The sequence below is a fragment of the Dermochelys coriacea genome, chromosome 11 (assembly GCF_009764565.3).
Source record: "Dermochelys coriacea isolate rDerCor1 chromosome 11, rDerCor1.pri.v4, whole genome shotgun sequence".
NCBI lineage: Eukaryota > Metazoa > Chordata > Testudines > Dermochelyidae > Dermochelys > Dermochelys coriacea.
Genome location: NC_050078.2, coordinates 59,203,500 through 59,222,094, shown reverse-complemented (window position 1 = coordinate 59,222,094; position 18,595 = coordinate 59,203,500). Strand labels below are relative to the sequence as shown.

Here is an 18,595-nt window from a genome sequence, read left to right as displayed (position 1 = left end):
AGCAGACTCAGTTAGTAGACTAGTGAACTGTTGTTCTCTTTGCTCAAGGGACCCCCGATGGACTGAAAAGCCTGTAGACGAAACAAATGTATTCTGTTTTGAGTCTTTTTTTTTTAAAGGCATCTTTTTTGCCAATGTTTTGACACAGTAGCCAAAGTTAGTAAAATTTTTGGGCGAGTGGCCAGTGCTTGTTTTACTGAACAGCTGCAGAAACTGGGAATATCAGTGGACCTGAGGCTTTTTGAATGAAACAGTCATGGTGCCAGATACAAAGAGAGCTGGCAAAAAAAAAAAAAAAAAAAAAGCAAGCATCTTCAGTGCTGAAGAGGCCACTTATGACTCTTCCCAAAGAACAACCTCACCCCTGTTTCTTTTTAAAACTCTTTAGCTGTGAATGGGAATAATCAGTGTTCTAGTTTGAAGATTTGACTTGCCTAGCTCTGCTAGTAGCTGATTGGCTGTTGCTTGAAGATAGTTTGGGGCAAAAGGGATGTAGAGTATAGAGGAAGTGGAATTCCATTTCACTGAACTTGGGTGTAATGAAACTCCATTTGGAATGAAATAAAAGAAAAAGGCCTAGTTAGTTTCAGTGCATTATGTTGTGCAGAGTGGAAAGTGGTTAAGGCATTGGGTTGAGACTCAGAGACCTGGGATCAGTTTCTGGCTCTGCAACAGACTCCTTGTATGACCTTGGGCAAGTCCCAATCTCTCTGCCTTGTTTTCTTATCTGGAAAATGAAGCTACCTCACAGGGGTCAGGAAGGTATATTATTCCTGTCTCTTAGGAGCTGAGATACTACAGTGGTGGGTGCATAAGGTAAGAAAGTTCCAGTTATACCAAATATCCATTTATATTGAAGAGCTTTGAATGGAAAAAATAGCATCAGTATGGGTCTAATTCTGTTCTCATTAGACTGAATTGGCAAAATTCCAATTGACTTAAATGGCAGCAAAATAGAGCTCTCTGGTTTGAAATATATTTTGTCAAAATAACTTCCAGGTATAGCTGACTGTGAGCCAAATCCTGTCCACTTTCTCTTGTCTTCGCCTTGACTTAAGTGGGAGGAAGACTAGCAGCATTTAATCCTCTGGCCGGTATCTGTTTAGACATTCATACCACACTCATCACTGTGGTGTCTGCACCATTCTACATAGACTTTCAATTAGGAAGGGCCTGTTTTTGTTTGTTTGCAAAGAAAACTCTCTCTCATTGCCTGAAACCTTTTCATGCTGCCTGCTTGTTTTAGTCTTGTGTGTAATGTGGCACAAGCGGTGTTTTGTTGTATGCACAGGAAAGAAGGCAGTCTGTAAGGGAAATGCTTAAATTAATAAATTGCAGATTTTTGGTACATGGGATATTTGTTCCAACAGTGGGTTTTACAGTACCCAAATTTTCAGTTTCAATTAACTTAATTGTATTCAATAGGCTGGATGAAAAGATCTTAAGTAGTATGCGAGTCAGGCTTTCAGAATGTGTTCTGCAGGAGGCTGCTCCTGCCTACTCAACTGATACACAGGATTTCTGATCCTTGGAAACAAATGCACAGATATACAAAGTATATGCTATATGTTTTGCTCCCTTTCTGGGTTTTTTTTTTTTGTATGTCATATAAATGGCACGGCATTTGCAGGTATTCTCTTTTTTTTTTTCTTCTGCCTCCTTTTCCCCCAGCTGCAACATGCAGATCCACATGCACACACACTGTCTTCCCTAATAAAAAGAGATGCCACAATATAAAAGAAGCTTTATTAAACTAATGCAATAACACCATTTTCTTGAGAATTTAAACATTTCATTTTAATAATAAAAATCAAATTGACATTGTTGCACCCTGAATTTGTTGTATTCAAATCAGACTAAATGCCGTCACTTCATGCCTAAGCAGATGTCTCTCGAGATGTATGTATTTATAGCATTAGTTAAATGAGTGTTAAGAATCAGACTTGTATCAGGATTATAGGTAGTGAATCTGGGACTCAAGATTTAAAAAATGAGGAGCTGATGGGATGTATTACACTGCTCTGGTAGGTCAGGGGCCAACTGTGCTCTGTTATATTGGTATAAATCCAGATTACCTCCTTTGCAGCAATGGATTCAGTTCATTTGAATTTACAACTGTGTGAGATCAGAATTTGTCCCTTGGGAAGTTAGAAGAATTGTTCAAGTGGCAGGGCATACATGTAACATTGTATATTCTCAGCTATGAATGGATGAAACTTAGTGCTGCTTGGTTTGCAGAAGCGCTCAAAACTTCCATTGACTATCCAAACTTCTTCGATCTGCAAAATTGAACTGGAAGAATTCCCAGGGTACAGAGATGTCAAAAAAAGGAAAATAATGAAAATGGCCTTAGGTCCTCAGAATCCTGATAATCCATAAGGAACATCTTCAGTACACACTATTGCACAGATATTTTTGTCATTTGTTGGATGCTTGTAGGCTAGGAATGGTCTTTTAAAAACCATTCAAAGTATCCCAATAACACCCTTGTTAATGGTCTGTTTGGCATAGCTGCCAATAATATAAGTGTTGCCGTTGGAGAAATGTCATGGCAAAGATTTGTCTTGACACAAAGTATACAGAATGTGAAATTCCTTTATAAGCCTCAGGGCTGATAAAAGTGAGAGTTTACAGAAGGACAGTGCACCTTACAACATTCCTTTTCTATCTTTTGATTACAGGTAGTAATAGTTTATATCTAAAATTGGTCATTTTAGTATGGTAAAATTAGATTTCACTGCTGGATACTATAGGGTATAGTTTCAGTATCACCCACTAGGGATGAGTTCAGAGTTCTCATTCATAAAAATGGGAGTGACGTGTCTCAGTGCCTGCCCTCCTGCATGAAAAGACTGCTCTCCCCCCAAGTGTGGAGGTGTCACCATTGCTAATCCGTGAGATTCAGAGGCTGAATTTGAATGAGCACCAAAGCTTCTGGTGCTTATCTGAATCTTATCCAGACCTGCTGGGAAGTGGAGCTGGCTTTCTCATGAGATTTCCAGGTATTACATGGTTCTGATTGGGCTTGAAATGACATGACAGCAAGTCTTTTAGGGTATGTCTACACAGCAACTAGCCACCCTCGGCTGGCCCCTGGCCAGCCGACTTGGGCTTGGGGGGCTCTGGCAGCCGGGGTGTTTCATTGCTGTATAGACTTCCTGGCTCAGGCTGGAGCCCAAGCTCTGGGACCCTCCCATCCTGTAGAGTCATAGAGCCCAAGCCTAGAAGTCTACATGGCAATGAAACAGCCCCACAGCCCGAGCCTCACAAGCTCGAGTCAGCTGGCACTGGCCAGCCACAGGTTTTTCTTTGCAGGTTTTTCTTTGAGGATAGACATACCCTCAGTTATTTCAGCACGTTCCATGCTGCTCTTGTCCAAAGCCAGGAAGGTCAGAGGTGCACAAAAAAGAAAAAGTAGTGTGAAAAAATTATCCAAATTTTTAAAACCCTGTCTCAAAAAAACAGGTTTGGGATTTGTTCACGTTTTGCCCATGCTATTCAACTCCACACAGGCTGTGGCGCAAAAAGGAAAGGCTTTGGTTGTCTTGAGCCTTGTTTGAACCTTTTAGCATTAGACTGTTCTTTTTGCTCCTGTGGCCCTATGCATTGATTTGGCCTACATGACAATTTAATTTCCACTTTCAAGACAAACTGCTTTTGAAATGCTTTGCTTAAAAAAACTAGTGTGGGTTGTTGTTTTTTTAAGCCAGTGACAGTAGAATCATTCTTTCCATTGAGTCCTTTATCAGTTCCAGGTCCTGATCCAAAGTCCATTGGGAAGACTGCAAAAAGATTTCTATTTACTTCAGCGTTGGATTAAGTCCATAGGTTGCCTGGCAATTAAAGGTTACAGTCAGCCTCTATTGACTGAGCCAAGCAAACCTAAATCACCAGCCTTTCAAGTACCACCCTGGTTCACATGGGTCCAATCTCCTGAGGTGTGGAGCACCCATAGCTCTGGTTGCCTCTACCGTGAACAGCCTCTCTTAAGAGGTGCACAGCACTTTGCCAATTGCTTGTCCACAGTTGATTACAGGACTTCCTTCTGAGGTTCCAGTTATTCAGAGTGGAGATTTTGTTGGTAGCAAAACCAAAATAAAATAAAATCACAAACAAGGTTCCATAGGACTTGTGCAAAATATTAACTGTCTCGTTTTTTGAAGCCAGTAGTTAAGTTTTGTGAACTAATTCTCAACTAGCATAAGACACTGACAAAATTATTCTAGACTTAAATACCTGCAAAGTTTTATATTTTGATTGGAAATATGCTGCTTTTTCTACCTCTGTGTTTGTTTTTTATAGTCAGTTATTGGCACAGTGTGTAATAAAAAAAAATACAGTGCCTGGCATAATCCCCAAATGTAAGCCAAGCTGTGCACATGTATGATACCTGGTCTCCGAGAATGTGTACAATGTTGTTTAGGAGCAGGGCCTAAATTTACTGTTACATCTGTTTTAATCACTCATCACTTGAGATGGTTTTAAACCAATAAACATTATGGTGGGAAAAGAAGCACAATTCCTGTCAAAATATGTTTTAAAAGTGGGTATCTTAAGGATTCTGTTTGATGGAAGAATGTCTGTTTATTCATTTAAGTTCAATTTAGACTAGACAGGCCTTGGAGTGTCCCTTTAACTTTGCATAGCTAGTAACTCTGCAAATTGCCAAATGTGTATGTATTTTTTTTCATGTGGGAAATGTATGTATGTTGGAATGAGCTAATTTAGCCATCGGAATTTTATAACAAATGTATGAATGCTGTGGGTTTCCCTCCTTAGCCCCCTCTAGCAGAAACATAATTTGCAGAAATGAAAACAGTCTTTGGCTAGCTTTAGGCTTTTCTCAAAAATAGAAACACTAGGGTTTGTCTGGCTGGGCTGCTTTCCTCACCACACACCTGGTGTATATCATTTTAAAAAATAAATTATGCCTCATTAAATTACAATTAAGTGAAATCACGATCATTTGTTTTTCTGGAAGGAAGATGTTTTGCATACTGAAAGCCTAATTTTTTGCAGGTGACAAAAAGGCTGAACAGATTATTTAGTATCACTTTATTTTTTTATAATGTTGCTTGCTGGTTACTTTGTGTATACTCTGGTAGCTCAGAATTATATTAAAGTAAATGTTATTGCTCTCAAGATATTTTATTGTATTGTCTTTTCTGTCACTTTGCGATCTATCTGGCATTGTTTACTGGTGCACTGCATCACAGGGTTCTCTTCAGTCTGAGAAGGAAATGAGATTTTTCCCTCTGAGTTAGTCATTTCTCATTATCTATCCTGCTATTCACATAGCTCATAAGGCTACCAAACATCTACCCTCATCTTTCGAGGTGGACTGAGCCTCAGTATAACATTTGTACAGCCAAATTTCCCACATGCACAAATGTGACTGGGAATCAGTGTAAATAAAGAGAGCTCAACTCCTCAAAGTTAGAACTGTGTCAGATGGTGTGCAGTTACCTCGATGGCTTGCACAAGTCTGGAAATATGCATTCCAAAGTTTAGGCACCGGCAGAGCCACTTATACATGCAACTACCTGATTAAGTATGGAGTCAGTGACTGCACTTGTAAGGAATTGCTGGTGCACTTTCGTGTATGTGTCTGATCTCCATTTTTTACAATTAGACCATAAATTCAGACATGCTGGGGGTGGAGGAGAGGGAGTAGGAAGGAGGAAGCAGTGCAAGCTGTCTTAGAGCTGTATTTTTCAACCAGGGGTCCGGGGCCCCTTGGGAGCTTTCAGGGGGTCCGCCAAGCATGGCCGGCATTAGAACGTTCTGGGGCCGAGGGTAGAAAGCCAAACCCCACCACATGGGCCTGAAGCTGAAGCCTGAACAACTTAGTTTTATGGCCTCCTGTGGCATGGGGCCCTGGGCAGTTGTCCTGCTTGCTACCCCCTAATGCTGGTCCTGGCTTTTATATGCAGAAAACCAGTTGTTGTGATACACGTGGGCCATGCAGTTTTTATAGCATGTTGGTAGGGGTGGGGGCTCAAGAAGAAAAAGGTTGAGAACCTCCGTCTTAGAGTACATTCCCGTTGTTCTCAAGTTTCTTTTTCAAATCAGCCTGGTGCTGGGGAGGAGCAGAAAGGGGACCATAAGGAAAAATCACCAAATCATGCAATATTTTGGAAGCTGAGGTGTTTTTTTTGTTTTTGTTTTTAATTTGTTTCTGGTATATCCCCAAAACAGCCAGAGAATCAAGAGTTAGGGAACTCGTAAAATTGGTTATTAATTTTTTTATCCCATTTGGAGGGTTTTCCATTTACTCTAAAGGAAAACTGCAGGAAGTAGATATATCTACCTTGGAATGGCAAAGGACTAAGGTCAAATCTCACAGTTTAGACCTCTAGGACATGCATCCCTCGTTCAGCAAAAACAACGAGGAGTCCTTGTGGCACCTTAGAGACTAACAAATTTATTCGGGCATAAGCTTTCGTAGGCTAAAACCCACTTCATCAGATGCATGGAGTGAAAAATACTGTAAGCCAAATATGTATTATATCATCCCTCTTTCAGTTACTCTCTCCGTGGGCTTGTTAGTCTGGAAAACTTGAAAAGCATTTTGAAATGTCTCTAAACTGTACTGTCTCTAATAAATTGTTATAGCTATACCAACTACACGATACATGGTACTGTCAATGATTTCGGTGGGTAACCGAAGTAAGAGCCATTACATTACACTAAAGGGTCTTTGAATTTTCCGATAGTGTGAATCTCATCTCAACAGGCCGGTTGCCTCACAGACCATCTTCTACTTCTCATCGCACGGCCCCAATCCTCTCCCATTTGCAATGCCATTGCACTTCTGTAGCAGCTACCACAGTGGCTTACATACTAAAGTAATATTAGGAAAATGTATTTTTAGCTTCTTTTAAGGAGAGACATTGACCAGTCAGCTCTTGGGGACCACCAGTGGTCTGTGGACAACAGTTTTGCGGCTTCTTCCATAACAGAACATGGTTCAAACATACCTCTTCTGTGTATGTTCTGGCAGTATGTGAGCAGATGTAAGCAGACATGGGGTGTTTTTTTCTAGACTGTTGGTTTTGTCAATAAGTGTAGTGAATAAGGCCAATAAACACTGGAAAATATTGGCTTTTAGTCACTGGTCAACTGTCTTGGAAATGTCCAACAAGGGTATTGGGGTCTATTTGATGTGAGGGGAGAAAATAAGCCAAGAGTAAATACTTCAGGTTTTCTAGTATGTGGCTGCATGACAAGAGCACTGCAGTAAGATTGACTGTAACTGTAATGTGATTTCACTGGGCCGTGACTGTAAAGTAACGGTGAGATATATTTTTGACAACGGTTTCCACACAGTTGTTTTTCTGAGGCACCCCAGTTTCCCCCAGTATTTGGTTGGTAAATATTGACCCTTTAACGGTGAAGGCTTTAAGTAAGCTTCATTAGCTATGTAATGGAATTCCCAGCAGAAAGCTTTTTCTCTCAGCAGTATTTCTGGGAGTAATACTTCAGTTTGATATATTGCTAGGTGTGCAGGGTGTATGAATGTTATGGGACAGAGCAGCCTTTTTAATACTTGGAAATCTCCAACTCTTGACTGGCATGCCCAGTACTGAATTATACCTCTTCTCCCTGTGAGTCTAATCCTTCTCTGCTTCTTGCTTGTACGTGAATAAATTTAAACACAGATATTGAAGGAAGTTACCATAATATTACTTTGTGGAAGTGAAACACACATCAGTAAGCCGGTGGCAGATATAATATGGCCTTGTAGAGGACAATGGTACATCTTGTACGATCTAATAAATTGCCTTTTGTCTTAGGTCCTGATCCTGCAAAGCACTTAGGTCTGTGCATAGTGACATTGATTTCAAAGTAGTGCCTACAGTTATACATGGGCTTAAGTGCTCTTGTTTATTTTAGGGCCTTATTAAATAACACTTCAGTGTCCCTAAATCCTCCTGAATTGAGGGCCCTCTGCTATACTGGCTATCTGCTGGCATGAAAGTGTTCATAAACACTGAAGGAATGTTATTCATTAATTAATGTTGGCATTGTGAAGTCCATGACTTAAATGATGCAGCAAATAAAGGGTGAAAGTAACCAGTCCCTTGAGATAGGTTCTAAAGCTTTCATATTTGTTGCATTCTCTCCTCTGAGAAAAAATTGTCCAGACTGAAGTGAATGGATTGTAACATCAAAACCCAGCCAAATGCTGTTTTGTTTTTTTTCTAAATAAACCTCCTGTGCTGTTTAAATGTCGGAACTAAATTTACCAAACTTGGCAGATTTGTAAAGATGAACAGGACTGCCAAGTTTTCCCAGCTTCAAGCAGGGAGAGGGAGAGATCTAACCGTTCCTAAAATATTTTCAGGAGGCACCTGGTAGTAATTGCAGTTTTGCCATTCTGCTCAGGCATCTACCTTTCTATCCAGGATCTCCGTGCTCAGATTGTTGTTAGAGCGTTAGAATAGGACATTCCCAAAATAAACCACAGCCCCCAGAAGACAAACACTTTCCTACAAAGCGTCCCTTCTGGAGAACCCTTAAGAATCTGATGTAGGTTCTCAGCATTGCAACCCGCATGGTTACAGCAAACAAATTAAAAAAAAAAAATCAACACATGACTTGGCTTTTTTTTTTTAATTTTTTGAACCAGGGATTGCTGTCAGAGATCCTGCGTAAAGAAGAAGACCCTAGGACAGCTTCCCAATCCCTCCTGGTAAACTTGAGGGCAATGCAGAATTTCCTCAACCTGCCTGACACAGAGCGGGATCGTATTTATCAGGACGAGAGAGAGAGGAGTATGAACCCCAATGTGAGCATGGTGTCTTCGGCAGCCAGCAGTCCGAGTTCTTCCAGAACCCCCCAGGTAAGGCGCAACCCCTCTTTAACTGTTTTTCTTTGGCTTGAGATCCTGCACATATCTTGGAGAAGGGGCTTCTCACTATGTTCCTGTCTGTTGTTCCCTGCACCTAGATGTGTCTTGGAAATTTCTTCTGTAGGGTTTTGGAGTTGCTGTTAAGAGGTGTTTATTGGCTGTCAGCAAGGCACTGTAACAACTTTAGTTATGATCCATGCCATAAATATAAAGAGGTATTTCAGTACACAAGAGAGGATACATGTGCTGTGTATACAGAGTAATGGTGTATGTCCACTGTATGGCTACGACATGATGGATTATGGAAAGAGCCATGTTTCTAACTTATGTCCTCCATTGTTAGTGTCTATTAGAGTGGGCAGGGCAGAGATAAGAGCTGGACCTGGGTTCATGTGTGATTTGCAGTGAATAAGAGTGTCTGGATGACAAAGTACATGGCTCCCAGTGAATGAGAATCGCATCGAAATAAGTTTGCTCAATAGTCTGCCTCATTAGAGTCCTTATTTTAGAGGTTTACTTTTGTAATTACTTACAAGTATGGAGATGTCAGGTGGGTGGGGTGTTGAAACAGAAGATCACTGCTTGCTGTTTGCCACCAACTTTTGTCTGATTGACATAGCTTCAGATTTCTGTACGCTTTTATCGTTGCTGTGTTACCACCCACTTTCCTAACTCCCCATATACGATGCTTATCTGCCACTAGAAAAAGAGAATGTGGGCACACGGACTGCAGTGTATTTTCCCCTGCTCACTGACTGAAAATAATCTCACAAACATTCAGGCTTCTGAAAAAGAGGTGTGTGCTTAGAAGGAGATTGTGATTACAGCAAATTACCTTTGTCATCTCAACGTTTGCATTGCTTTGAAATTCCTCACTGCAGAGCTAAGCCAGCTCAGTGCCAGCATTTAACTTGACTCAAAACTTTACTAGTGAATGGGCATGTATCATCATTCTGCTTTAGTAACTGTAGTATATTCAAGTCTGTAAAGCATTTAAGTTGTAGTTCTGTGTACATGTTATCTGTGCTTCTAATCTTATTACTGGGTACTTTTCATATCTGAGATCTGTAGCCTGGATGCCACAATTCTCAGTCTTGTTATTGGCAGTAACGTAGCACAGACTGATGAGTTATAAAGACATGTTTTTGTTTCTGTAGAAACAATTGAGGTCGCTCAAATACATCCTGGCATTTTAATACACTTTATACCTACACATTATGTAAAGAATTGTTAATTGCAGGTAATTTTCTAGCATACTCTACTCACACAAATTTGAAAATGAATTTTGTGTTGCATACCCAGGTCATTGGCCTAACTAACTATTATCTTCCCAGTTTCCATCTCATGAAAATAAGGATTTGTCGAGACAACTGTTTATCTGAAACTTTAAAACATCATAACCACATGTGTTTCCTAATTAATTATTATATTAAAGGATTTGCTCATTCACACAAATGTTCAAGTAGGATAAATTCCACAACTAGAGTTACATACGAGGCACTCTGGCTCCGGGGGTAGCTTTCAGTGTGGTTCAATGGATCATGGGTGTTGGAAAACCAGAGTTCGGATCATGTCTTTGCCTCCAACCTGCTGACAAAGCCACTTCACCTCTTTGTCTCCTTTCCCCCGTCTGTAAAATGAGGATAATGGGTAACAACTTCCCATTTCAGAGCTCAGCATTGTTAGAAAATCTGATTATAAAAGCTTAAAGAGACAAGGCGGGGGAAGGTAGTATCGCTTGTTGGACCCACTTCTGTGGGGGGGAGAGAAGCTGTTGAGCTTGCACAGAGCTCTTCTTCAGGCCGAAGGCGAGTCGGAGGCACCCCAGGGCTCGCTTTACTTTTTGACTTGAATGTGGCAGCAGGGTGTTTTTTTTTTTTTTTTAATTTGTTTTATTGATGAGCAACAGTGATAGATAGAGCTTTGTGCCCTCAGTGCTTGTCTTTTCCTGAGTACGCCGGGAGCAGTTCCTCACACTGCAGAGGGCCAGCACAGTGTCTGGGCATCAGTGAAACCCCACTTCAGCACTCGCCAGTGGCAAGGCATGCTATAGGCACCCCTGAAAACAAGGCTGCTGACCAGCCCTTAGGCAGCACGTTTTACCTTGCTTCCCATATACATCGTATTAGCCTGGGTGAGGCCAGTATCTTCTTGATCTCCTGTACACTGATTCCTGCAAGTGCAGCCTCCTAGCTGAGATGTTCTAAATAGCAAGAAGAGGGGCCTTGGACATAGCAAAGGTAGCTAGATGGGAGAATTATACTGTCCTTCTAGGAATTATGCTACAGTGCTAGAGAAGTTGATTTAATGGCATTTTGAAACATTGTTTCCATAGATACCAGTCTCCTGAGGCAGTAGTTCTGAGAATGATTTTTCAGTGTAGAGGGTTAAACGAGAGGGTATCGTCAGCTATTATTAATATGTAATAAGGGCAGTGTGGGGTTGATATAACAGGGAGGGGGAGTTAACCCCCCATCTGTAATTCTGTGCTGGTGATGAAATCCCCACCTGGGGTGTTTCCTTGGTATGTTCCGGTGTTGTTCAGGACCAACGTGAGGAGCAAAGCACCAGATTAACTCAGCAAAAGGATCTGAGTGCTTTGAAAACAAATTCTGAGAGTTTAAAAGGTTGTTGCATATGTTTGGCCAGCTCTCTCCACTCTGTTTTACAAAAGAGGAAGGTAAGCAGCAGTAACTGACAGGACTTAAGAGCTCTTACATTGTTGCTGCCCACTTACTCTCTTACTTTGCTTATTATTTGCATTGAGAGATTCTAATAACGGCCAACTTTACGGTAGCATCAAGACCATTTTCAAACCTGGGGGTTGAAAGTTAGGCACCTAATCTCCTCAAGAGTTAAGGTGTCATCCAAAGAAGTCCATTGGAACTAGTGGGTGACTTTAGATCTTTGACTTCAATGGGCTTTGGATGGGGCCATCAATGAAGATTTCCATGGCGAGGAAAGGATTTGGGGTGGGAAGAGCTAGGAGGAAGAGAAGAGAGGGAGCTCAGAACATTTTGATTGGCCCAGGTAATCTTTCTGTTAACATACAGACATTTGGGCAGTTGAGTCCAGCTAAGAATTGACATTAGAAATGAGCCTGAACCAAAACCCTCTCATAACTACCCCAGTCTCTGGGGAATTGCAGGTATAAAGGCAGGGACCAGCTGCAAAGGTTTACAAGGGGCCAAACCAAAATCTGGGAACGGAATACATACACTCAGAACTTCTGGGAAGGTTTGGATCTGGAATGTGCTGTGAGCTTTGCCACTTGGGCTCACTTATTTCTCAAGCCCTTTGCACCTCAGTTGCAAGCAGGCAATTTTATACTTGTGACATTCATCCTTTTGTTAAGGGCTCTTCCTCTCTGGTGCAGGGATTCCAGGGTGAGCTGTTTCAGAGTTAAAACCTAGTTTAGATCAGCTTGAATACCTCTGCTATTTAGCCTCTGGAAAATGAATGAAAGCTGGCATTCGGAGGAGCTGATGCTGCTGACACAGATTACGGAGCATCCTACTGTAAAAGGTGGAAGGGCATGTCATCACTCTTGGTCTGTTACTCATCAGTAAAGTCTTAGTGCTGCTGAGGAAGTTAAAATAAAAATCTTGCAGCAGCCTGGTGGATTGCATTGGTACAAATCTTTTAGGGTTAGCCCAGCCTGGGGAAGGGCTGGCATCCTCCATTATTGTCCTTCATTTGTCACAGAAGCGGATGGGAAATCATTCAATTAAAAGGAGTGCAGTAGAATACACAAAATCGCAATATGAGTTAAGGAGAATGAGGGCGGCACATCAAAGGCATGCCAAAGCCTGGCTTTATTAAATGATTTTTTTTTTCATTTCCACTGATTTCCTAGGTGAAATTAGGTGACTGGCTGGCTAGCATAATGATGATAATGATGGGAAACCATACATACTCAAATGACATACGTATAGCTTTAATAAAGAATGAGGGAGACTTGAGGGAGTGCATTAAATTGAGTAATAATTTATTATTTAGAGACCTCTACCCATTTACTCATTTTTTCTGGGAGAATTGGCTCTTCCTCCAAGGTATGCCATTTTTAGAATAAAAAAAAAGAAAAAGGCATATCCCCTTATATATGCTGCATTTGCAGGTTGGCAGAACAAACTTAGTTGTCTGCCTGCAGCTTAGAGCCCCAGCTACCTATCCGTCTTTGAGCTGTTCAATAAACATGCTGTGGGAGAGAGAGAGAGAGGGTTGACAGGGCCCTGCACGTCCTATAGGAATGCATTGCAATTATTTCCAATCACAATTAACCTGATTAGAATAATGGACAGGAAGTGTCCCTCTGTAGCTAATGCAGTTTGGCATCAGCTGACTGAAATCCTTTGATAATTTCTGCACAGATGGCTGGGCTGAAAGCAGCACTTTTTTAATTATTATTTTCATGGTCTCTTGGTAGGCCAAAACCTCAACACCGACAACAGACCTCCCCATTAAGGTGGACGGCGCCAATGTCAACATCACAGCTGCCATTTATGACGAGATCCAACAGGAGATGAAAAGGGCCAAGGTGTCTCAGGCCCTGTTTGCCAAAGTGGCTGCCAATAAAAGTCAGGTGAGTGGTTTTTTAAAAGAGCAAATTCTGGGGCTGGGATTAGACCCTTCTCCTCCTCCTTCCACCAATAAAAATACATCTGTTCCTGCAATAATAATAATCTCTGAGGAACCTGTCATGTTTTATCTTTTGCCTCCCTGCTGGTTTCCTTTTCCTTTTAAAATAGGATGGAAAAGGGACCAGCTCACAATCCCATGTAGTTGGTTTTGGTTTTGTACATATTGGGGCCCTCTCACTCAGATGCACACACCTCCCTCCCCACTGTTGTATGTAACCTAAAGTTTCTGGTAGTGGAACAAGGACCCTCCAAAAATCTGCCTCATTTGGGAGATAAATTCTTTATTTTTCTTAAATGCTTAACTGTGGGAAACCAATGGGAAACTGCATCTGAGACAGATATTTCTTGTTTTATGTGCAGTATATACTGTGTACAGTATTGCCTGTTAAATAATTCACTGTCTGTCCTTGCCATTGTACAAGGAGGGGTTGGGGAAGAAGGGCTAACATTTAGTTCACTTAGACTAGCTCTCACCTTGGATGCAAAAAATTCATACTGGGGAACTCAAAGTGGGGCTAAAATTCTTGTAGGAATCAATGAAATGGAAATTTTATCCAGCTGTTTACCAAAAAAACCCAAACAAACCCCAACCAGAATAGTTTTATGGAGACAGTGGGGGACAGAGTTTGGTATAGGGCGGACAATGAGTATGTTGGTGACTATTAAGAAGGATATGTTTAAGTCTGTGTGAAAGGGGCAGTTTTGTTATGGGATGGCATCAGCCATGGGGTGTGGGGGGGAGTTACCCATGCACACACTCTCTACTCGTAAAATATATAAATATATTTTCCTTTCCTTCAGGCAAGAAAACAATACTGTTCAAACTGAAGTAAAATAAATCTGATGAAAATGTTGAAAGGCATCTAAACAAGGCATTAAAAGCAATCGATACCATTCTAAGAGCCTTACTCTATATGTATTTATATCCTGGCATAGGCTGATTCCTTTCCCCTTTCTTCATTTTCTCTTTCCCTTCTTAATTGTTATTTCCCTTTACTGTCTTATGTGGAGGTGCTTGGGTTACAGCTCACAACCCCCCAAAAAACCCAACACACACACAGGCACAATATGAAATACATAAAAGGAAAATACCATGGAACCCTTTTAAACTGTTAAATGCATAAAAATCTCATATACCACATGGCAAAATATAATGAGAACTGGAGCTGTTAAACGAATAAAGCTGTTAAAAGCATAATGCCACTTGGCACAACTACTGTGCATTTAACGGTTTTCCACTGTGTAATAAATGACATATGTGGTAAACGTGCAGTAAATATAAAACCTGCACAATTGATTTTGCAAACGTGCCCCTTATTCTTCGTTTCATGCAAATATCAAAGTTACACACGCAGTCCGGACAGGCCAGTTTTTAATAAGGAGCTTTTAGCACAGACTGAAAACCAGTCTCCCTGAGGTTTGGCTCAAAATTGCCTGCAAACTTCCTGTCATTTTACCCAGAGGAATCTTGAAATAGAGGCACCGAACCACCCAAAAATAATTTGGGTGGCTCACCAGCGTCAGTCTGTGCCAGTTCAAATGCTTAAAGTGAGCAGCAACTGATCCCTCCCCTGGCAGAACTGAACACCAGCCGTTCTCCTGAAATGAAAATAAGCCCATTCCTGTCCCACTTGAAAAAGAAAAAAAAGACGCAAAGTTTGAAAGTGTGAAGCAGAAGATTAAAACAGGACCCACGAATGCTCTTGTCTGGAATGAACTAAATGTAAGGTTGTGTTGAACGTCCCCCACAGCAGCCAGTCCAGAAGGGGTTCTGAGCTGATGTTTGTTTGGTTTCACAGCCCTGCCAAGGCAGCATTGCTGACTCCCTGTGGTGCTCCAGCATTCACCGTGCTGAGAGGTCCTAGCTACCATGACATGCTGCTGGAGTGTGGAACTGTCTTACATGGGGCACTGAGGGGTGGGGACGAATAAGTGATTGTCCCTGAAATAGAAGTGTGCTGCACCTCCCCTTTTCCTGAAGACCCTTTACTGACCACACCCATAGACTAGCTGTGTGCTCCAGTAAGATTCCCCAGCTAATGTGATGTCAGTGCCTGCTGTGGGGGTGACGTTGAACACAAGTTGGCCTGAATTCGAGGGGCTAGGAAAAAAAGGAAAACAAATGATTGGTTCACTTGTGTGGGACATTCCCTTTCCTCCCCCATCATCCGCTCTAGGACTCTCAGCAAATAATCTTACATTCATTCAAGAACTAGCAATGAGTTTCACTCTGTGTAGCCTAACTCTGCTCTCCTTGAATGACTGTAAGTGTTACCATTGATTTCCATGGGAGTAATGCCACTCACAGTGCTCTGGAAAATCCCTATATTTGCAGGGGAATAATGTTTGAAAGAGAGAAGAAAGAAAGAGAGAGAGAATATTAAAGGAGAGTCTGATTGCACTCTTCTCCAAGGTTCATTCCTTTGCTGTTCTCCCCAGGTCAGGCTTGCTTTGTAGTGTTGCATAAGCTTTCCTGTTATTTTTCCTCTTCCCCAACTCTGACCACTGGGATCAGTCCAGATCACTAGTAAGGCAGTTGCTCTTGTTCTTTCAACTGCAATACTTATGACTGTGAGATCTTCTCAGTGTTAACTGACGGCGAGTATCAGACAAGGATGTTCTGACATATAAAAAAAAAAATCCTTAATGCTGAGCTGCCTCTCACACAGCCAAGAGCCAGCAGGACCCATTTCTTTTGCCCTCTTCACCCATCCATCTCTGTTCTTAAGCGTTGCAGGTTAGGTTTAGCAGCTAGAGGTGTGAGGCTTCTTAGGAGAACACAGATTGTGGTGTTTGGAAATCAGGGTAAATGAAAGCGGGGCTTCAAAAAGGGAAAGGTGCAAAGACAATGTGGTGATAGCCTTCTTTAAGGGATTTAACCCCTGTAATGATCTCAGTTATGAGATCATTAATCTCAGACTTTCTACTTAACAACCATTTATGTTCATTATGTGTATATTTTTATCTAAAGTTTGATCCTTTGCAATTTAAATACAGGCATTTATGGCCTGATTTTCTGACGTATGAGAGGCTAATACCTGCTTTCACTCACACCTGTATAAATCAGGAGTAACGCAACTGAGCATCTCTGACTTACACCAGTGCAGCTAAGAGCAGAATCAGGCCCAATATGTTTCTATGCTTACACAGTTTTAAAAACATAAATAAAACCCAGGCAAATTAAGTATAAAAAATGAGGCTAATGGTGTTGAGATGAAATGCAAGGAAACTACTGCAGGCCATGGAGCTTTTCTCAGTGTTTCCCAAAGCAGAGCCCTCTTTTCGGTACTGGAAACTCCTGCCATCTAGCTGGGATTTATTTGGGACCCCCTTCCCATTTAGCAATATGGCCAGGGCAGGTTTAAGTCCCAGATTGAGAACCCATGCAATAGGGCAAACACAGGTATGTCTACACTGGAGCTGGAGGTGTCATTTCCAGCTTGGGTAGACATACCTGAGCTAGCAACTAAAAATAGCAGTGTAGCCATGGTCACACCTGAGTATGATCCCATCTGAAACCCGATGTGTGTACTTGGGACAGCTAGCCCGTCCTGCTGCCCGTGTAGCCTGTCTATTCTGCTATTGTTAGCATGCTAGCTCCGTCAAAGGTATCATGTATATGTCTACCTGAGAAGGAAGTTACATCTTCAGCGGCAGTGTAGACTTAGCTTACTGGGCTGCAGTCCTCCTCTGAGAAAGGATCACAGATCCCATAAGACCTAGGAACCAAGAGGTTGAGTTAAGGACATGGGGGTGTGGTTAACTCCAGAAACTCCTTGCTTTTATCATTTTCTGTCTCCTCTTCAACTCTATGAGGCTATATTTAATATGGTAAGGTGTTTCTCATTTAAATAATTATAGATGTATTTCGTACCCCTCCACAATCCTATAAGTGAGCATCTAATTAGCTGTTAATGAACATGCACAACAGGTCACATATATCCTACAGTGTAATGCACTGGAAGGATATGTCCGAACTCAGATGTTCATTTTGTGTGTGTATCTAGATGTGTGTATATATATATCACTGTAGTTCCAGAGAACCTTTATGGTGCTTATGAATCTCAGTGTGTGATGCACACCCATTTGATTCATAGTTTGGTATTATTATTATTTTACAGTACCATAAGGTCACATGGCAAACATAAAAAGATAAGCCCCTGAGCCAGTGATCTTAATTCTCTGTATACCTTTACGGCTGGTCTACACTAAAGCTGATCTACACTACCTCAGTTACTGTAACTTAGATTGACTTACAGCAGTGTCTACACCATGCTGTGTCGATGGGAGATGCTCTCAGAGAGGTGGTATACAGACATCAACAGGAGAGCGCTCTTCCATCGACTTAGCGGGTCTTCACCAGACCTGCTAAATTGACACTGCTGCGTCAATTGCAGCAGTGCCGATTTAGCTGTAAGTATAGACAAGCCCTTAGACACCAATGTCTTCTCTACAATCTTCTCTACAATCTGTTTAGACATTTATATGTCCATTACACATAGTGTACCTCACAGATGTAATGAATTTATCCCCACAACAACTCCGTGAGGTAGGGAAATATTCTCCCAATTTTACAACTGAGGCGTACAGATTAACTGATTTGCCCAAAGTCACACAAAAAAAATCTCTGGTAAAGCTGGGAACCCAAGTCACAAGAGTTCCAGTCAATTGTCTTAAGCCTTACTCTCCTACAGGAGATATCTTCAGTGTTGTGCTCTTTTGAACTCTGTGAACCTAAATACATAGAATCTTTCAATGTCCCTTTTATTCAGGAATATAGTACCAGGAACTGCAAAAAACTTCATTTCTATTAATCTAGGAATATGCCAGCATTTGAAGTTACTATATAAAGCCAATGATTTAGTGTTTAGTCTGAAATTTTGGAAGAGGGAAAAAATACTGATCAGTTTTCGTTAGTAAATTCAAGGTATAAAATTATTAACCTTGAACTGTAACAAAATGCACTGTGTAAAGCTTTTAAGGTTCAGGTGACCTCCTCATCAAGAATTCATTGAAGCCCATGACAGAACTCTCCATTCTAGTTAGTCTTTTATCCATTTCAGCTTTCTTGATTAGGTTATCTCGAATCATTAGGGGTTTA

General features: G+C 41.3%; 1 protein-coding gene across 3 annotated transcripts in view; it reads left to right on the top strand.

Annotated features, from left to right (window-relative positions):
• Positions 1 to 18,595, top strand: part of SATB2 (SATB homeobox 2) — a 166,880-nt gene that overhangs the window by 110,128 nt on the left and 38,157 nt on the right. For 2 of the 3 annotated variants that reach the window (XM_043505543.1, XM_038421850.2), the window contains exons 8-9: positions 8,633 to 8,845; positions 13,281 to 13,436. In XM_043505543.1, coding sequence (XP_043361478.1) covers positions 8,633 to 8,845; positions 13,281 to 13,436 — 369 coding nt within the window. The remainder of the gene's footprint in view (positions 1 to 8,632; positions 8,846 to 13,280; positions 13,437 to 18,595) is intronic. The other variant, XM_043505544.1, reaches the window with a different exon arrangement.